This window comes from Perissodus microlepis, chromosome 6 (assembly GCF_051167445.1).
Source record: "Perissodus microlepis isolate ML-2025 ecotype Zambia chromosome 6, ASM5116744v1, whole genome shotgun sequence".
NCBI lineage: Eukaryota > Metazoa > Chordata > Actinopteri > Cichliformes > Cichlidae > Perissodus > Perissodus microlepis.
Genome location: NC_140466.1, coordinates 38,165,622 through 38,185,930, shown reverse-complemented (window position 1 = coordinate 38,185,930; position 20,309 = coordinate 38,165,622). Strand labels below are relative to the sequence as shown.

General features: G+C 40.5%; 1 protein-coding gene across 1 annotated transcript; it reads left to right on the top strand.

Annotated features, from left to right (window-relative positions):
• The first annotated feature begins 913 nt into the window (after positions 1-913).
• Positions 914-19,611, top strand: vps54 (VPS54 subunit of GARP complex). The gene is made up of 23 exons (XM_084932284.1): positions 914-1,098; positions 4,993-5,167; positions 5,718-5,959; positions 7,737-7,821; positions 8,384-8,418; positions 8,684-8,815; positions 9,991-10,376; positions 10,513-10,639; positions 11,182-11,289; positions 11,408-11,463; positions 11,604-11,700; positions 11,877-12,229; positions 13,024-13,153; positions 13,245-13,426; positions 13,598-13,710; positions 14,447-14,510; positions 14,666-14,771; positions 14,981-15,068; positions 15,183-15,304; positions 15,464-15,544; positions 16,984-17,091; positions 17,175-17,269; positions 17,862-19,611. The coding sequence occupies exons 2-23, from the start codon at positions 5,023-5,025 to the stop codon at positions 17,965-17,967; spliced, it is 2,961 nt and encodes a 986-aa protein (XP_084788410.1). The 5' UTR covers positions 914-1,098; positions 4,993-5,022; the 3' UTR covers positions 17,968-19,611.
• Positions 19,612-20,309: the final 698 nt, after the last annotated feature.

Sequence of the window (20,309 nt, the reverse complement as noted above, 5' to 3'; positions counted from 1 at the left end):
GGGGTCACATGATTGTGGGGGTTTTATCTGTTGTATTATTGTAAAGTATGCCTTACAATATAAAGCGCCTTGAGGCGACAGCTGTTGTGATTGGCGCTGTATAATAAAATTGAATTGAATCTTAGGTAGATCCAGCATCCTAAAATGAATGAGGGCATTACCAGCGAGAAATAAATTAGTTAGCATTGTTGTATCACAGCAGGAAGGTTCTGAGTTCAATTCCACAATCATGCTATGCATGTTCTCCCCGTGTTTGCGTGGGTTCTGTCCGCGTACTCCGGCTTCCTCCCACAGTCCAAAGACATGCAGTTAATGGGGTTAGGCTAAATTGCCCATAGGTGACATGGTGAGGTTGTCTATCTCTCTTCGTTAACCCTGTTAGCCTGGTGACCTGTCTCTCGACAGCTGGGATAGGCACTACCGTAACACCGTTTAATATATCGTGTTCAGTAAACCTATTTGAAATTATTTTAGCTTTGCGGCATGGCGAGTTATCCTGCTGGAAGTAGCCATCGAAAGACCGGGGACACAGTGGCCATAAGAAGACGGAAAGTTCAATAGCACTACTCTCGTAGGTTATTCCATTAAAATTCTGCAGTTGTTACTGTAAGTATGCCCGGTCAGCGTTTTTCTGATTTTCTGTTGTGCAGTTAAGTTAAACCCTGCTTCACAATCACTTATCACCTTTCGTTGCCCGTTCTGATACTCAATTTGAACAGCAGTTCGTCTTGACAATGTCTACATGACAAAATGCTGAGTTGCTGCTATATTAGATATGCTGTAAACTGTTTCTATAACAGTTTAACAGCTGTATCTAGTGGGCGGTGAGTGCGCACTTTGTCTACTGTATACGGACCAATGACATTGATATGGACCGATTCAGCTTTAGTTAGCAGGGGGCAGCAGCGAGCTTTGAAGACTGAAACTTGCAAACAGGCAAATAAAGAACCTGACGTTGATGTTCCTCTTTCCAGCAGTGCATGATGGTCCGTATACCGGTATTAACTGCTGTGAGTCCTGTTGTTTTCCCCTCGTTTCCTTTAGTGCTACTGTGATTATGAAGAAAAGACACACCGTCCGCTTTATTTTACATGACAGGTAGGTGTCCAAATGAAGCCTCTCGGTCCCCTGTCATTCCTGGCTTTCTTTGGTGTTTTTATGTTGCCTGTTGGGGTAGCTTATCCGGCTAACTTGCTACCATTGGCTAGTCTACGTGTAACTGCCGTTGACAACATTAGCTGTAGCGTTAGCTCTAGCATGTAGCTAATAAGGCCGCGAATATTCTGCAGCACATCAGCCCCTGACAACAAAACTGCAATTAGTTTTGTGTGTTTCATGTTGCTGTTAGGCATTGACTTCACTGTCAGCGTGAACGGTTGTAATGAAAACACCTGCCAGCAATGCGTGCACTGTAGCTAGGCTAAGGCTAGCTGCCTAGCTTCTGTTACATCTACTTGTCCCGATGGGAGGCACAGCAACGATGACAGCCGAAAGCATAAACATTTTAATATCAAACATTAAATGAGTACAAGTGACACCTGTTTTTTCTCCCCTCAGAAATAATCACGATATGTTTTATTCGGCGAGGAAATTTATAGTATAATTTATTAATGGTGCTAATTACTAAAAAAATGCCATTAAGGCCATGTTTATTTCTTGGCACAATTTCCGGAATATATTAGGGTTTCAGATTTACATTATAAGGCAACGTTTATGTCTGAAAATAATCAGTTCTCGCTGAGTAGACCATAATGTGATTGAAACAAGTAGAATCGAGTTCAATACAGCGGCTCCCCTTGGTATTGTGCTTTCACTTTTGTTGATACCGAGAAAAGGATTAAAAGCTTGATTAATTAATAAGATCCTAATATAGGATGGTGCACACTGTTTTTTTTAAACAAGTATTCTTTGTCCACACATGTCGTCCAAAACTATTCCTGAATAATTTGGATTTCTAAGAATCGGTAAATAATTTTTCTTTGGACTTAACATGTCAACATAGAAATATAACCGAGCTTTTATGATCTCAGCAAGAATATCTCTGTGCAGTTATGCTCTTGTTTTACTGTAATTTGCTGATGATTTATTGTTTTTGAGTATTTTACAACGGTTTTCTAGGGGCAGATGAAAATAAATGAGGAAGGTGTTATAAGCTGCTCCTGCTTGTTTTTTTTTCTTTTATGGTTGGGATTCAGTGTTACTGCTTGACATATCTTATATGTCATATAGTGAAGAACTAGCCAGTTATATACCTGATGTACCTGCATAAATAAATTCAAATAATACTTATTTTAATCTCTGGCAATCACCATATTACTGCCATTCCTTCCTATTCCTTCAAAGCAGTCTGTCTTCAAAAAGATGAATCGGGCAATCATTCCTATTTTTAGCTCCATGCAGTTGCAGTGGGTGATAGACGGGCCAAGGATCCAAGATGGTTGTGAGAGCTTGAATCTGTGACAAGTCTGAAGTTTTATGTGTTAAGATGGTTCTTAATATTTTGAAAACATTTTTTTAAAATGTAAAAGCAATATGAAGGCGCTAAAAACGGTTCAAATAATAATGGGGAGCGCGTAGATCTATAATCCTCTCATTTGTGTGATGGGATTAACAGCAGAGGGTCATACACCTCCACAGTTTGAGCAGTCAGATTACAACTGACTGTTAGCACAGCAACATATCATTGGTTTACAGCTGTCATTTAACCAGCAGTTTTCTTTCAGTTGTTAACCACCAGGGCTGTGAAATGGAGCCAATGTAAAACTAAAAAATGCAGTTCTTCCATGGCCAAGGCAGCTTTGGTCCAAATTTTACAGGGTGGTACACAAAACTGACCCTATAGGTAGTTTCTCCTTGTATAACAATTGTAAGACGGCCGAAAAGCAGCACAGGTCTGTTGACCCAGGCAGGTGGAGCTGGGTACCTTTTCCAGTTGAATCAGCAGAGCATCAAATATGAAACATGTGGTCAAAGTTTAGATGCATTTTGTGTTTGATCAGGTGTTGCTGCCTTGGTCAGCTTTTTGTCAGCTTGCATGTCAGCTACAGCTACAGATGCTGCAGAAAATGTCTGCATTAAGTTTTAAAGAATTTAAGCACACCTGAGAGCACTTTCAACACGTTGCAGATGTATGTAAGCTTACTGACTGGAGGTTGATAGGCCTTAAATTTGTCACTTAACCAAAGGACTTTTCCATATTTGTGTTTTTTGTGTATTTGGAGCATTTTTAATGAAATGATAAATGATACTGTTCGATATGTTATACAGTACATCAGAGAGCTACAAAAAGTCTTTTACTTTTTATTTAATAGCACATATGTATGTGTGTGTTGTATCAGTCAGTTTTTGGATGTAGTTTGCCAACATTAGCTGATAACCTCGCTCTTCACCTACTCATCCAGTTATGGTATCTTATATTTCAGGGTTGTGGGGGGCTGCAGTCTATCCCAGCTCTCTTAGGGCATAAGCAAGGTACTCCCTGGACAGGTCACCAGCCTCATGCAAGTGTTAACTGAACCTTCAAATGTAGTTTCCAAAATGAATGCATGTTATTATCTCAGTTGTTACATGCATCTTTTATAAACAGTCCATGTTTTCTCTGGTTTTTGGAGAACTGAGATGAATTTAGTGTTAACTTGTTAATCTAAAAAAGCTAAATAAATATTTCAAACCTCTTTTTAGATTTAATGCAGCACTGTTGAAAGCTGTACCAGCCCCCCCCCCCCCATAAAACCACTGTGTACATTACCACACAGAAAGAGCTGGAGACTTGCTTGCACCAGTGGATGAACCAGGGCACGTTTCTGTGTCAGTTTGATGTAGAACTTGTATTGAAATTGAGGCCCTTCACAAATTTTGATGTAACTTTAGTCTGCCTTGTACATGGCAAGCTGAACACATAGTCGCTCTCTACTGCAGCTAACAAGTTACACTAAAAGCTACCTTTCATTTGTCTGTTATATACAAGGGTTCGCTATAGCAGGTAGCTCAACACATTGTATTGAATTTTTTTGTACTGGATGTTCTTTCTGATGCAACCATTAAGAGGTTTGTGTCTTGTCCCATGATCAAACTTTGGATCTTTTGCTGGTTAGATGAATGTGTAAGACTTTATGGCAAAACTAAAGGAACACCAACACATTACAAGTACAAGAGCTGCTCAGCCATTGAAACCCATGCTACTCAGCATTTACTGAGTCAGCAGAAGATTGGCAACTTTTACACATTATGCACTTCAACACTTAGCAATCACAGTATAACTTTGTACAGTCTGCCACTTTGAGGCTGAGTTGCTGTGATTCCTAAGCGCTTCCACTTTGCAATAACATCCCTTACAGTACCCCCACAGTTGATCATATCTAGGAGGGAAGACTTGGACTAGGATGCCTTCTCTTGCAGTACCACACTTGAATTTTCTGAGCTTGTTAGAATGATTCATTCTTTCACAAAACTTTGTAAAGGCAGACTGCATGGTCATGTGCTTGATTTCAGACTGTGGCAATGGGTCTAAAAACACTCAAATTTAAAGGTTAATTAGATTCAGCCACCAATCGTTTTTTTTAATGTAGTGTTGCTATCACTAATGGTGTACAACAGAAGGGGAAGACGTGATACTAAAAGCTGCCAATTTCAAGAAATCATCATTTTGAAACCACAAACCTGCAGAGATGTGGAATGAGACGGGGAGAAGAGACTTCAGAAAGTCCCCTAGTCATCCACTACAAAAAATGGTTCCCAAAGACTCACTATTACTATGTATTTAAAAAAACAAACAAAAAAAAACAATGCCCAGTGACTTTATGAAATTATTGAGGCTTTAACATCTTACAAGATCAATCTTCTGAAAACATCTGTGACTCTTTACAGATTGGGCAAAGTATTAAGAGAGATGGACCACATAACTCGTTTGGAACTTTGCTGATTTGGAGTTGATAGTGCTGATTATGATTTCTCTATCTAATGCTAGCCCTGTTTTCATCTTTTTTTTTCCAGCTAGCCTGCTGGGAGGCACGTCCCAATGACATGGCCTCCAGTCACAGCTCCTCCCCAGTGCCTCGTCCCAGCAGCGGAGGCCGAGATGGGATCTATCACAAGGAGAGAGATCCTTCCCCACCTCGCTACCGGCATATCCGCTCTTTGCCTGACGTCTGCCCGAAGGAGCCGACTGGTAGGAAGAATGACTGACTTCAGTGTAATGGCATGCATAGGCATCATTTTTAGCAGTAGAACATAACCAGAAAGTGTACATATTTTGCAGTTAGACAGTGAAAATAGTCTATAAAAGGTGGTGAAAATCTAGATGTTCATCTATACATCTGCGCTAAGGGTCATCAGTCATTTAAAGTTTACATACAAACATAAACAGTGATGCTAATATTTTTCTAAGTATACATTTTTATTTACATACTGGCTATCTAAAGCCCACTCTTTCTTTCACATTGTCATATTGAACACAAATTAATTTTAAATAGACAAATTTGTGACACTGCAGGAAAACACAGCGTCTTGCAGTTTTTATCTGAATATGTTGTGCATTGATTTACTGCTGTGCTTGTGATGTTGCTGTTTGTTGCATTCACCTGGGCCACGGTTGTGATTTAAGTTCAGGAACATGGAAACAAAACCAAGAAACCATGGCAGGCCAGATGCTTAAATTATGAGTTGTTGTTCTCCGCAGAAAATGAAAGCACTGACTTTATTTCTATGTGGTCCTCCAGGTGAGGGGCAGGGCCTGTGTAATGGCCCATCTGTGGTGGCGGAGCACGACCGATGGACAGTTTATAGCTCGAAGGTCAACCTCCCAGCTGCACTGAATGACCCTCGGCTCGCCAAAAGGGAATCTGACTTTTTCACTAAAACATGGGGGCTGGACTTCACCGAGATGGAGGTGATGCCCTCATTTTGCCTCCCCAACATCACCAAGGAGCACTTTGGGCCCTACCTGCAAGAGATGACTCAGGTAATACCTAGAGCGAATTATTAAGAGCATTTATGATTTGTTGACAAGTCGGTATCACTGCAGCTCAGATCTGTGTGGAGTCAATGTTAAAGATACTATTAGGATATTTTTGTTCTTGAGAAAGTCTTGATTGGGGAAACCTGCAGTCAGCTGAGACTGAAGAAGTCACTTAGATGAGTGACGAAACGTTTCTCCCAGTGAAAACCCTACAATCAACCTTTTGGGGTTCCTGAGAAAGATTCTACATTTCTCTTGTTTTGGGTGTGTCAAGAATCTGAGGCAGTTTCACTTTGTAGCCTTTTTTTGCTCAGGACATGTAAAGTAGAAGTCTTGAAATGCATCTGTTAACTAAGAGCTTTAGTTTAAGAAATCTTGTGCATGGATCTTGTGCAAACAATGCAACTGTCTCCCGCTGATGAGCAGCTGCTGTATTTTCCCCACCATTTAGAACAAAGGTGGCATTATAGAAGAAGAAAAGATGAAAATGTCTGAATAAAGCTGGACCTGATCTGCTTTTTTTTTTTTAAATCTCAGGAATTCAAACAGCCTGAATACTGGAGGCATTTGCATTTCCTAGAGGAGTTTACTAAATTAAAAAGCAATAGAAGTACTGATGCCAAAACTGTTGTGATGGAAAGATGTGTCTAAGTCTGTATGTTAAATATGTGATTTTCACTTTAACCAGTCAGGGGTTTTCATGTTGATTTTTCTTTTTTTTTCTTGTACATGCACTCATTTGTTACTCTGGCATTTGGCTGAGATTTGCTGTTCTTGTTTTGCCTCACAGTTAAGCTACATTAGTTCTAACTGATAGCTTCTACTGGAGGAAACATGACAACTGCAGTTATGTATAGATATGAACAATAACATACATGGTTACTGATAGTAATTTATTGTTTAATAGTAAAGTAGGGTTTGATTTACAGAAGTTAACTGGTAACCAAGCCAAATCCAGAGCGCTGTGGGTAGGATGACTAGTGTGCTTAAACAATTATGGAAGTGACGTGAGTAAAAATGGCGTATTGAGATAGTCTTACGTTCATCATTAACCCAGCCCCAGTGAGGAATGTCTTTGTGTTTAAGAGACAGCAGCTGTACGTTTGTATTCAAGATTCAAAGTTTTAAAGGGAATCCAGTCTCGATACAGTACAAACACACCTTAATGTGTTGGATAAAACCTTCCTTTACTGGCTGTCATGTTTCAAGTAGAATAGATGTCTTGAAATGCAGCTGATGCTTTAATGTTGTCAACAAACATTCTACAAACAATTAAAATAATGAAAATAAAATACAATAGGTTTTAAAGTTCTTATGTGTTTTTAAATTCTTAAATTGTCTTGGCCTGTGCTACTTCATTTTTATAATGCCTCAAGTGGCAAAAAAAAGTTCTTACAGAAGGTTTCTGTTCCTCATTTAGTCTTTTATTACTTTTATTACCAGCTGAGTGTGGTGAGATTGAGGTGTAACATCTCTTGCACTTCTGACAGTGCATTTCTGTTCTTGTAAGAGTCATCTAGTTTTTAGAAATGTTATTGTAGCTTTGTTTTCACTTCCTCCTACGGGTTTCATGCATCTGATTTCTTGTTCAGTGTGTTGCTTTGTTCTTCTCTAATGACCCACAGCTGTAACCTTTGTTAGTTTGTATCATCAAACTTGACTTCTGTGATTCACTCAAGCCTTTTTTTCCTGGTGCGTAACGATCATGTTAGCTTTACAGAGAGCGGGCTGGGCCAAAAATCCTGAACTTCCTTTTTGGATTTCATGATTTCATTTTTAGAGGGAACGAATCCATGAACGTTGCAAGACGATCTGCCCCAACAAAGATGATGTCGACGCTGTCTCTAGTATCACCACCAACCAAGGTATGAATTATTAACCAGCTGCTGCAGGACTCTCTGACTGCCTGTATCCTCTTTTCTTGATAAGATTGGCAGCACACAATGACTTCAGATGCAAATATGCAGGCTACAGTGTATACATATACACTGTCACATCTGACTATACCACACATTAAGAGTATGTGAGCGCAGTTTGGTCCTGAACCTTGGCTCTTTAATAGATTTAAGGGTTTTTACAGTTTAACACACGGGTTTTATTATCTTTCTTTTGATTTGCTTCCAAAACAATATTTTATGCGTTTAATGCACATTTCAGAACTTGATCTGATAAACACATTTCTCTGCTTGCTGCACTTTTCACAAGTTTCCTGTCTTTTTTATTTTTATTGTTTAGTTTGTACAGAGCACACTCTAGTGTCAGTCTTAGAAACTAAACTTTATTAATCTGACCATATTTTATCTAATTAGTAATAATTGTGACAAATGCATACCTTTTAATTAGCTGAGCAATACAAAAGGATATTCTGACTTTTAAACATAACTACTGTAACCGATAGTGATTTAGAGCTTTTGTTGCTTATTCCAGACAAATCCAGAACTGAGCTGGAGCAAGTCCCGAAGGTAATTATGCAAACATGCATAATATTCTTTCTGATTCTTTTTGGATTTCTCTTTCCCTTTAACTTTGACAGTGTGGCCAATGCTCTAATGCACTTCCGTTGTATTATTTTAGCTGTGGACTCAAACACATTGTGACTCTTTTGACACTTGCAACTAAGCATGTCTCATTTATTAGCTTAGACATGATAGTGACACTATTGTGACAACAGGCTGTCTCCAGAGTGACCTTGCTGCTTCACTGTCTCACTGTGCTTTATATTGTCAGATTTTCATGAAGCCCGACTTTGCTCTTGAGGACCCGGCTACCTTCAACATGGTCCTTCCCTGGTCACACTTTAACAATGCTGGGGGGAAGAGCAGCAGAGACGTGGCTTCTTCCAAACTGCTCCAGGAAAAGGTAAATTCTCATCAACACATACAGATCACCCAGGGAGGGCGATCTGTAGCTCGAGAGTTAACCTGCACTGATGTGTTTTCAAAGTGTTCCTTTCAAACCATCTTGGTAACACCCCAAGGCAGTTATATAGAATGTTCCTTTGAAAACACATCAGATCACAATGGAGAAAAGCATCATGCTGAGTATCTGTACTGATATGGACTGGGAAATGTAGGGAATAAAGGATGCCATTGTTTGATGGGAATGAAAATGATCAACCTGCAGAGGGCTGAATTCAGGGTGCTCCTGCCCCCCCTGCTGTTTGTGTTGAATTTTACACATCCACAAACACAGTGGTTTTGGCTCTGACACTGGCATGTTTATCTGTCTAAACAGCTAATCGCAACCTAAACAAGAAGCAACCACTGACCAGTAAGAGGTAGTTTGGTGTTGGGGCCTTGTAGCATAACAAAAGAACAAAAGGAACTTAAAAATAATAATACTAATAAGTTTTAATAGCAATTTTGTTAAATACTTGTTTAAATTCCTTTAGCTTCTACATCTGTGAGTATTTTCTGCTTTTCTCAGTTTTACAAGAAAGACAGGTGGCACTCCAGGAAATTTTGTAATAGCACAGGTGATACAAACAGAACATCCAGGGAGCAAAATATCGTTGAATCTTTATTTTAGGGAAAGCTAGCAGGAGTTGTAGACTCACCGGTCCAGTCACTTTTGATGAGGAGTGAAATTAAAGTTACTGTAGATACATTCTATAAGTTAACTACCTTGAGGTGTTACCAAGATGATTTCTAAAAGGTCACTGGTTGGTGTTGACTGGAGAGGTTAAGAAAAATGATGGATAATTGTAATTTATTTATAATTGTATTTGATGGACGTGATCTAAACACAGAAATTAGACGTCTGTTGTTATATATTTAAGGATGAAATGCATATTGTTATTGTTCAGTTAATTTACCTGAAGATATTTAAAACTTATGACAAGTAGAATATAACCGCAGTGGAGGTTTAGTATCGATCATGTGTCATGTGATTAACTGCTTACAGTTAACAGGATCCTAATCAAACAGGATAGTTGTTGATTTGCACTTTTGTGCTCATCAGTCATTAGTTTAGATCAGTTAAACCAGCGACCTTCATATGTAGAAGTTAATCAAATGATGTTCTTTTTCCTCCAGCTCAGCCACTACCTAGATGTGGTGGAGGTGAGCATTGCTCGACAGATCTCGCTGCGTTCCGAAGCGTTTTTCCATGCTATGTCGTCGCAGCATGAGCTGCAGGACCAGCTGCAGGAGACGCAGCATGCCGTGGCCGTCCTTCGGGGCCGTACAGCTGCCATGGACCAGGTCATGTGCCAAGGACCTCTCCAGGCTCTCTGCACCGCCCTGACTCGCAACAACTGCGTGAAGCTGCACAACAAGCTGAAGCTGATGGCCGCAGTGCATCAGACACAGCCCACTGTACAGCTGCTGCTCTCCACCTCTGAGTTTGTTGGAGCACTGGAACTTATCGCCACCACTAAGGAGGTGCTCCAGCAAGAGCTGCAGGGAATCCACAGCTTCAGGTGAGAGTGTGTTTACTGGATCAGTTTTACTAGGATAGTTTTTGTTGTGATGTCTGAAATTGATGTTCTACAAGCTGCCAACAGAGCAGCTGTATCCTATTAGATAGATGTACAATGCTGTGTTTGCATCTCTCAGACATCTGGGCTCCCAGCTGTGCGAGCTAGAGAAGCTAATTGATAAGATGATGGTGGAGGACTTCAGTATGTACGCTCACAGTGACCTGAACCGCAGCCTGAGAGATGAGCCGCAGGTTCTGGAGAAGGTCTGAACAATCACCTTCAACACAAAGGGTCTAATAGATTTCAGGATGGTCATGTTTAGAAGATGACTGATAACGACAACTGTTGGGGAATGTGCGGTTGCCATTTACATTTGCATACATCTCTGTATACATGATAAATATAAGTATTCATGCTACATCTACACACACAAAACATCAACGTTTCTGTTCCTGTCATCAGTGTGATGCTTAATATTGAAAGACTAAATTATATTTCTTTGTCATTTTGAATGTGCTTTTGCTTTTAGTTTCACTTACATCAAACAAAATGTAGAATCTGATTCTAAGTAATGAAACTGGTGGCAGCAAGTCATTATTATAGTCTGACAGAAACAATTATATACAGCTGTGTAGCTCTGCTCATGCTGAGTATCAGTATTAGTTTTTAATCTTTGAATGTGATTACGTAATTGAATTCTTCGGTGTCATATTAAATTCATCTCAGCTTTCTGAAACCCTGCTGCCCGGTCATGTCAGTGTTTTAGGACTCTGTATTTTCTGGTGCGTTTGTCTGTGGATTTTAGGAGCGTCTGGAGTCGCTGGTGTTCGGCCTGCTGCGGCAGCGGAAGCTGGATTTTCTGGATATTTACAGTGATGAGATGATCGTAGCGGCCAAGGCAATCGTCTCTCAGGTGTGACTTCTGACTCCTCCTGACACAGTCCAGTCTTTATCTGTTTCTAAGCGCTGCATTAAATAACAGCGATCCAGCTGCGATTTATCATGTAATAGAAACCTTTTTGTGTTTGCAGTGTGTGGCAGATAGTGTTGTGCAGATAGAAGAAATTGATGCTGAAGTCGTTGTTAAGTAAGTTGGAACAATGTGATTAATACCACTGGTTGTATTAATGTTTAATGAGCACATTGACTTTGTAAACAAAGAAAATATCAGTCCAAGTTGAACCTCATGGAGACTCGCTGTACATGTGTGCATTTGTGTTTCTCAAGGCTTGCTGACCAAATGCGTCTGATGACATTCCCTCAGTGGTTTGACCTGCTGAAAAATGTCTTTGAGAGCTTCCTTTTCTTCCTGCAGAGAATCAAGGTTAGTCAAAACAGCTCCTGGTACAGAGCTCCTATTTTTAGTCTGCTAGACTTCAGAAGATGGTTCACACATCACAAACATTATCCAACATTTGATGCAGGTAAAAATATTCTTTGTGTGAATTCAACAAACTGAATCTAATTGCACCCCTTATTACCCAACTGCCTGTTTGCTAGGCCACTATGAATGTGATCAGGAATGTGGTTCTAGAGGTTCTGGAGTCAAACCAGAAAACCCGTCTCCTGGAGGACTCCTGTTCAGAACCATCCGGCCAAGAGGCTTCTCAGGTCCCGTCACTCCTGCAGGGAGAGGCTGAGCTGGCCTACCTCACCCATGAAGGCCTGTTCATCAGTGATGCTTTAAATGATGCCCAGCAGAAACAGCAGGAGCAGAAACAACAGCGAGTAGTGCCGGCAGCCCAGGATCAGTGCTCTGCAGCAGGATTCAGGAGCCAGCAGGGCCGGGTGGAGACTGCCAGTAGTGACTCTGGGGCTACAGAAATGTCTGCCAGCAGAGAGCAGAGCTTCATGTATGTCACTCTTAAGTTTTTCTTCTTCTTCTTTTTTCTTTTTCTTTTTGAAAACAAAAATATCATGGTAATTGCAGTCCCGTTGCACCATAGCCACTAACTGACATCTGGTTTTTAAAAAGCTGTTGCATTTTCCTTTTTTTGCAATTCAGGTCTTCTTATTTACTGAAAACAGCATCAAACCGTAAAGTGACAGTTTTGTTCAAAAGTCTTGAGCCTTCCAACAAGACAGATTTTCTTGTAATTAAAGTTGTCTTGAGCAGCAGTTCTCCAGGCTTTCTGAAGGAGCTTTTCTTTAGACATTGGGTGCTTTTTCTCTCTTTTTCAGTTCGGCTCCTGTATCAGAACACTTTGCGAAAAACACTTTTTGTTTGTGATGCTACTTAACATTGACCCGTGAATTATTCAAGCATAAAAAAAGGGATGAACCAGTGTTATGACTGCATTTTAGATACTTTGTTACTGGTCGCCTCTCACTAAAACACAGGATGCTCTCATTTCTTTAGTTGATTCTACGAAAATGGCAAACACGCATAACTTACACGAGAACTGGACTTGAAAATCAGTGGCAGCAGATCTTACAGAGTGATGTGGACTGTAGTGGCTTATAATCTCCTGTAGTTCTCTATTAAATGTAGAGACTGGCTCTCTTAAAACAAAAATGGAAGTGTTGTTGCCCAAGATAAAGAACAAAAATGATTTAACCAAAAGTGAAAATGACTGAGAGGGATTAAAGCTGTGAAACCTTTGACTTGTTTCTTCAGCCTGTTAACAGTGAGTGTGTTTGTGTTCAGGCCTGGTGAGAACATGATGCCCACTGACTTTGAGCTGAACCTTGTGATAAACAACCTCCAGGAGCTCATGTACACGGCTTCCGACATCAGCCATGACCGCTGCGTCAAAGTGCTCACAGCCCGAGCCAAGGTATGGTGTACATGTGTCTGTATTTGAGGTTTTCTATGGAAAAGGATAAACCTGAAAATGTAATTGAAGTGTTTGTGTTTACGTTTAACAGGATGGATCTCTGGAGCGTCTGACCTCAGCGGAGTTCGTTTGTCTTTCACAGGCAGTGGAGGGATTTGTCAGGGACACAGAGGAGCTCTGTGGCAGGCGAAGCGTTTCCCTGAGGGGCGCGTTGCAGAGCCAGGCCAACCGCTTCGTCCACCGCTTCCACGAAGAACGCAAGACCAAACTCAGGTAACCTGCAGTACCATTGTTTTCAGGATGAGAAGGTTTGCTTTTAAATATGATAACTGTTTGTGTGAGTGAGTGAAGGTTTAGTTTCATGGTTGAATTTGAGTGTGTATCTGGTCTTACTCCTGTAATGTAGCAGTGTAGGTGCTGAAGTTTGTTTTTGTGCCCCTGCAGCCTGCTGTTGGATAATGAGCGCTGGAAGCAGGCTGAGGTTCCTGCTGAGTTTCAGGATCTGGTGAACTCCATTGCTAATGGTAGAATATCACTACCAGAGCGCAAAATCCCAGGTATCAGACTCCACTGTCCGAAAATCCTCATTAACCTGGTTTTATTTGTAATTTCTGTAGTTTTAGTTATACAGTTCTGAAATGTTTTGACTACTTACAGAGTAACCTACGCACACATTGCATATATATGCTGACTTTGATGTAAAATAAGAAAATGGGTAAAGAAGTAAAGGTTCACAGTTCAGTCCAGTCAAGGAGTTTATAAGACCCCCAAACATTAGAGAGAAAATCCCAACAATTAGACAGTCCCCTATAAGTAGCACTTGGCAGCAGTGGGGAAAAAAGAACTCCCTGAGAGGCAGTTATCTGATGAGACCTGTTGGGTGAGGGTCGGGCAATTAATTTCCCTAACGGACCACATGAAGCAGAATTTATGTTAAAGTGCAGTCGTGTGTCTGCTTGGTGTTGCTTGTGCTGTTCTTGGTCTGTCAGCAGGCGCAGAGAAGAGCGAACTTGTAACATACAAAGAGTTGTAGTGAAACAGAGTGTTAAAACCAATGAAACCTGTTCACTGCAGCAGCAGTCTCCCCCTCCTCCAGTTTGAACAGAAACATGTATGCAGACAGACTTAAATTACACTTAAGAAGCTGGGTTGTTGTTAGAGGCTCCAGGTGCTTGGAGATTTCTAGTGATGCACTGAGGCTTGGTTCCACAGCTTGCATACAGTGTAACAGAGAAACATCACAGCACAAGAAGAACAGCTTTATTATTTGTAACATTCGTTTTCCCATTCCAGGTCCCGATGACAGGAAACCCACAGAGTTTCTGCTTGTCAACGGGCAGAAATATGCAGTTGTTGGGTAGGTGAAATCACATATTTCATGATTTTAAATATTGTTCTGTCCTCACATTGAAAACAACTGTCATTAAAGTTGGAAGTTAGACAGCGCAAATGCTTTTAAATGTGAACATTTAATTTTAAAAGATTTTCTGAGTAGCCTTTGTGTTCCTTCAGGACGGTTCTGCTGCTGATCCGGATCTTTTTAGAATACTGCCAGTGTGTCAATGACATCCCATCCATCTCTACAGACATGCTGACGCGTCTGGCAGACCTCCTCAAGGTCAGAAACTCAACAGCACTCAAATCACACGATCCTACGTTAGTTCATCCTCTTGTAGTTAGTAAACAGGAAAAGACTTTGTTGCCTAGAGACAATTTGATCACAACACTGAAATGTTTACATTTGACACAGCTCTGACATGCTGGTATGCTAGCCTTAGGTTTAGAGTTGTGGTGTTTACTGAATTTTCTTGGATTGTCTTTCTGCAGCACTTCAACTCTCGGAGCTGCCAGCTGGTTCTGGGAGCCGGAGCTTTGCAGATCGTCGGCCTCAAGACCATCACCACCAAAAACCTTGGTATATAACACCTGCTACACACACTGCTTACAAGTAGACCTGTTTTTTCAGTATGTGAAGCAACTTTTAATGGTTGAGAATGCTGATTTTTACTGTTAACTGTGTGTGTTGTAGCATTAGCTTCACGCTGTCTGCAGCTGGTGGTTCACTACATTCCCATCATCAGAGCTCATTTTGAGACCAAACTGCAGCCCAAACAATTCAGTGTTCTCAGACACTTTGATCACATCACCAAGGTAACACTCAGCATCAGCACTTTAAGTGTGGCCTCTTGACTTCCTGGCTAAATAAAAGTTTGAGAGAAGAGTTAAAAAAAAATAAAATGTCATGACAAAATCTCCAAAGATTTCAGCTCGATGTGAGTTGTGTTGCTGAGGCTGTTTGTTGTGTTGCAGGACTACAACGATCACATAGCAGAGATCTCTGCTAAGCTGGTGGCCATCATGGACAGTCTGTTTGAGAAGGTTCTATCAAAGGTAAGATGAGGGCAGGGAACACGAGAACACTTTATGAATGGTTTTAAATTTTATGCAAGCATAAAAATAATCTCTATTTACAGAGGACTTTCAGTTGTAATGAGATTCAGGCAGTTGCCCACTGTGTAGGCCTAATATTTCCACAGTTAGTTGCAGAGATGGGCAGTAACGCGTTACTTGTAACTTTTTTCAAGTAACGAGTAAAGTAAGGGATTACTATTGCAAAAACGGTAATTAGATTACCGTTACTTTCCCGTAGGAACGCTGCGTTACTGCGTTACTAAAACCGTGATTTTTTTGCAAGAATGTGACGTAAGCGAGTGCGACGTTCGTGACAACAGCTGTGTGCAGATCAACAATGGATAATATATCGAGTGCAGGAGAGAGTATGAGCGTGCAGCGTTTAAAGCGTGGAAGTACTGACCTTACTTTGAGTTTGATTCCATAAAAAGTGACAAAAACATTAGCGTCCGTTGTGCGTGGGAAGAAAACTTCTTTTTACAGCGAAAAAACCCCCAAGCTTCCAAGCAAGCACCGAGTGCGCTACCACGTAATGGGAAATTCACAGAGAAACTCGCGGATTCTTCCACTGACCGCTGCGGCACACCTGCACCAGGGTAAACCTCCGCCTACCCTGCTCCTGTTTTACAGGTGAAAATAGAGCAACAGGACCGCTAGTCTGTGACTTTATTTATTTTCTGCTGTGTTTTACTTGCATCTATTTGAAAGAGTGAGTATAAACACAAAAAAAATATATTTTATGTGCTGGAATGTGCAGAAAATAGGTTTAAATGTTAAACTAATTTATTCAAGTCAGAGAATGTTGCATATAATTAAATTTTTGGCTTGATGCATAAAGTTAAGATTAAAACTAATAAAACAAGTTTTAAAAAGGGACTTTTCCATTTGATTCCATTTTGTGATGGATTATGCAGAAAAAGTAGAATTGGCCTGACAGATCTATCACTTTATTACCTATTCAGGTTGTAAATCGTGTTTTTAAAAAGTAACTAAGCAACTAAGTAATTAATTACTCTTGAGAATAAGTAATCAGTAAAGTAACGGGATTACTTTTTTGGGTAAGTAATCAGTAATTAGTTACTGATTACTTTTTTCAAGTAACTTGACCAACACTGGTTAGTTGTGTTAATCCTTTTTTTTTTACTTTATAGTATTGAATGAATGTAGACTTAATAGAATCATTGCTATTAGATAATAGAACAAACAAATAACCAATAATCTAACCTACTAAATTATACTTGCAGTGTATACCTGATGGCCAGGTATCGATTTCTGTCCTTTATTAGTACAGAATTTATGACTTTTTGACATGTGTAATGCACTTTCTCAGAATATTTCAGCTCTGTGTATTTTAAATTGTTGTATTCCAAATGTGCACAGAATCACATGATCTCAGCCGTATCCTTTTATGTCCTCAGTATGAAGTGAAGGCTCCGATGCCCTCAGCCTGCTTCAGAAACATCTGTAAGCAGATGGCAAAGATGCACGAAGCCATTTATGAACTTTTACCTGAAGAACAGACACAGGTGAGATCTCTTTTTGTTTTCTCTACACTGTGTCTGTGACAGCTTGTTGATGAGAGACTTGAGAGTTGTGTATCCATATACAGATGCTGTTTCTGAGGATCAATGCCAGTTTCAAAATGCATCTGAAGAGGCAGCTGGCTCGGCTTGGAGTCATTAATGATGGAGGACCGCAGCATGGGTAAGTGTGCAGCACTGCCCTGAAAACCAGCTAATGATTGGAGTATGTTGATATGACAGAGCAGCACTTCCTGCTTCGCTCTGAAGAGAAGTAACACCTCTTTTCCTGTTGGTGTTCCCCGTTGTTTCACATTTTATTGAAAGAGAATTTTGAACATTACATGAATACTTGACATGTCTTTATATCTGCTATATTAAGGTACTAGAATTGTACTTAACAAACCTGACACACAAATTTAGAGTTCCACTTCTGTGAGTTAGTTTTGGAATTAACGGAGGTGATTGGTGTGTGTGTCAGTGACAGCTGCCACGGTGCCAAAATCATTGCTGCCAATTTTAAAAGAATATCCTCATATGTGGCTCTCATTTTTCTTAAAAACAAAAATAAGGTAAAAAAAAAATCTGGTAATTCTTTGTTTTTACATTCATCGGGCCCCAATGTGACCAAATATCAAAGAGAAATTAAAAATGCATGCTGTGGAAGAGTTCAGGTCTTAGGAGGTTATAAACTGCTTTTTGTCAGAGCATAGCTGTTCCCCATCTTTCATGTCTTTGACACTTTCAAAGCTGTAAGCTGTGGCTCGTGTTTGCAGGCTGGTGGTGGTAGACGTGGCGTTCTACACCGAGAACATCCAGGGGCTGAAGAGCCTCGAGAGGCTCGACCTGAACATGGTTGAGGTCTGGGAGCAGAAGAGGTGATGGAGGATGGAATCCGGATCTCCAGAACTGACCTTACCTCAGCAGTTATGGGAGCCTGACCCCCGGGGGCCGATGGTGGGCTGGCTGAGGCTGGAAGAGGCCCAAAGGGACCAAAAATGCAAGTATGGGAGAAGAGCAGCAGCATACCGGTGCTTCAGAGACTGTTCAGAAACGCACAGCGCCTGGTGAAAAACTGTTGCCACCTCATCGCAGTGTGTGCAATTCAATAGAAAATAAAAAAATAAATTATTACTGTTTTAGTGGGAGGGCAGGATGTGGATTATTCTTATGAAATTTGGGGGTAATTTATTTTTCTTTCTCCGGAAACATTCTATACTGTGTTAGGCTTTTTCCTCCAGCAGTCTGCAATGCTGGAGCTGACAGGATTTTTATCAACACCGCATGCTCGGCAGATTACCCTTTTGCATACTTGGAGAGCTTGGGAGGGGTCATTCTTATCGCTTAAAAAAATCAACAGGGTTCCTGTTCCATGTTAACACTATTCCAATCCTCTTTGATCAGCTGCTTTTGGGTTTATTTGCTTACTTTTTTGTACTCCAAAAAAATAATAACAACAGTAGCTGAGAGAAAGGTTTAATTTCAGTATGTGGACATAGTGACAAGATTCACTTCAAAAGGTTTAACTTCCACCTTAAAACAGTTTGGTCATGCAGTTTCTTCAGCCCAGTCAGATCCTGGTCATTGTGATGCTTGACAGTGGCGCAGAACTCGCTAAACTGATGCAGAGAGTTTGCAGGATGTGAAGCATGAATATCAGCTGTTAACTTTTGCATCTTCCAGTCTGTGTGAGCTGTTAGTTAGTTTTCTGCGAAGATGGAAGAGAAAATCTGATTAAACCTGTCATCCAGAATACCTTCTTCTGATGCTGCAATATTGTATCACAACTCCCCACAGGGGTAAAAGTAACAAGTGCTTACAGCTCTCCCCTCCTTCTGCTAGCGGAGTTTTCTTCTTGACATCAGATTTGATCAGATTTTCTCTTCCTCACTGTTCAGCTACCGAGAGCTCCTGTCACACGAAGCAAGCGACCTGTCCAGATGCAGTCACAGATCAGTCTCTGCAGCAGTAAGAACACTACAGGCTGACAGGCTGCTGTTTGGAACCATTCGACTCCCAAATGCAAATATTCATCTACTCTCCTAGTCTGTGTGATGGCTTTTGTAAGCAGCTTGTTTCCAAGATAAATCTCCTGGTATGAAACTAATGAGCTGGCATTGCAATAATTTGCCCTTCTGAAATGATTGATTAATCTAACATGTGCAGCCATAGTCATTCTTAACTCCCACACTAATCAGAAGGCATAAATGGTGTACATATGGTGACAAGCACAGTTGGATTAATGTGATGTGACTGCAGCGGTCAGCGTCAGGCTCGCCAGAGAACAGAAGCATTAACGATCATCACTGTCTGCTTCAGAAGTGCCTACTTTGGATCGACTATCAGAGACGACACATCTGAGCTCTCCACTACAGTGTGCCTACCATACCACTGTGTGTGTGTGTGTGTGTGTGTGTGTGAGAGAGAGAGAGAGACTTTTTGGGGTTTTGATGAGCATGTGTGTATGAGTCCAAATGAATTTGTTTCCTTCAAACCTGCTGTGAATAAAACAGGATGATGGAGCGACCTATTGTCAGTCTGTTCATCTGTTGCACATTGTCATCTTCAGAGCTAGCATACTTCCTGTCTGAGCCTCACAAAACATGTTAAGGCAAATGTAAGTGTTATTATTTCCAGTTAGCCAATGTTACTACATCGGTCTATTCTGCACAGTTCTAGCTGTATTCATTTTCTTAAAACTCACATCAAACACTTCCTGTGAGATCTTTGGCTTGAAACCACTTAAGTTTTTTAAAAATTTGATTTTTGACCCTTTCTATCACTTTCTAAATCGATATGAAAGATTTTACATGAAGTATTTGATTCAAGCGGAGTTACTGAAGTAAGGATAGAGAACACTTAAAAGAGATCGTTTGACATTGATGGATGTACTAGATCTTTCTCACATCGGCTTTTTGGATCATGTATCGCTTGCTTTCACTGAAGTAAGCTTTAAGTTACTCTAGACAGTGAGAATGACAATGGCTAAAAAGAGATATGAAAGGTTTGTCATATCTATGGTTGATGGAACAGCCAAAAACTTTACAAGGATATTACTTGAAATATTACTATTACTTGATAACTAAAAAAAAAAAAAAAACAGCATGAAGAACTACCAATGAGCTAGAACAGGCCAGCCTAAACAACAGCACAAAACTCTAGTCGTGGCAGCACAAGGACCAGAGGCAGGGGTCAACCACAGCCAACAAGACTGAGACTCTCCA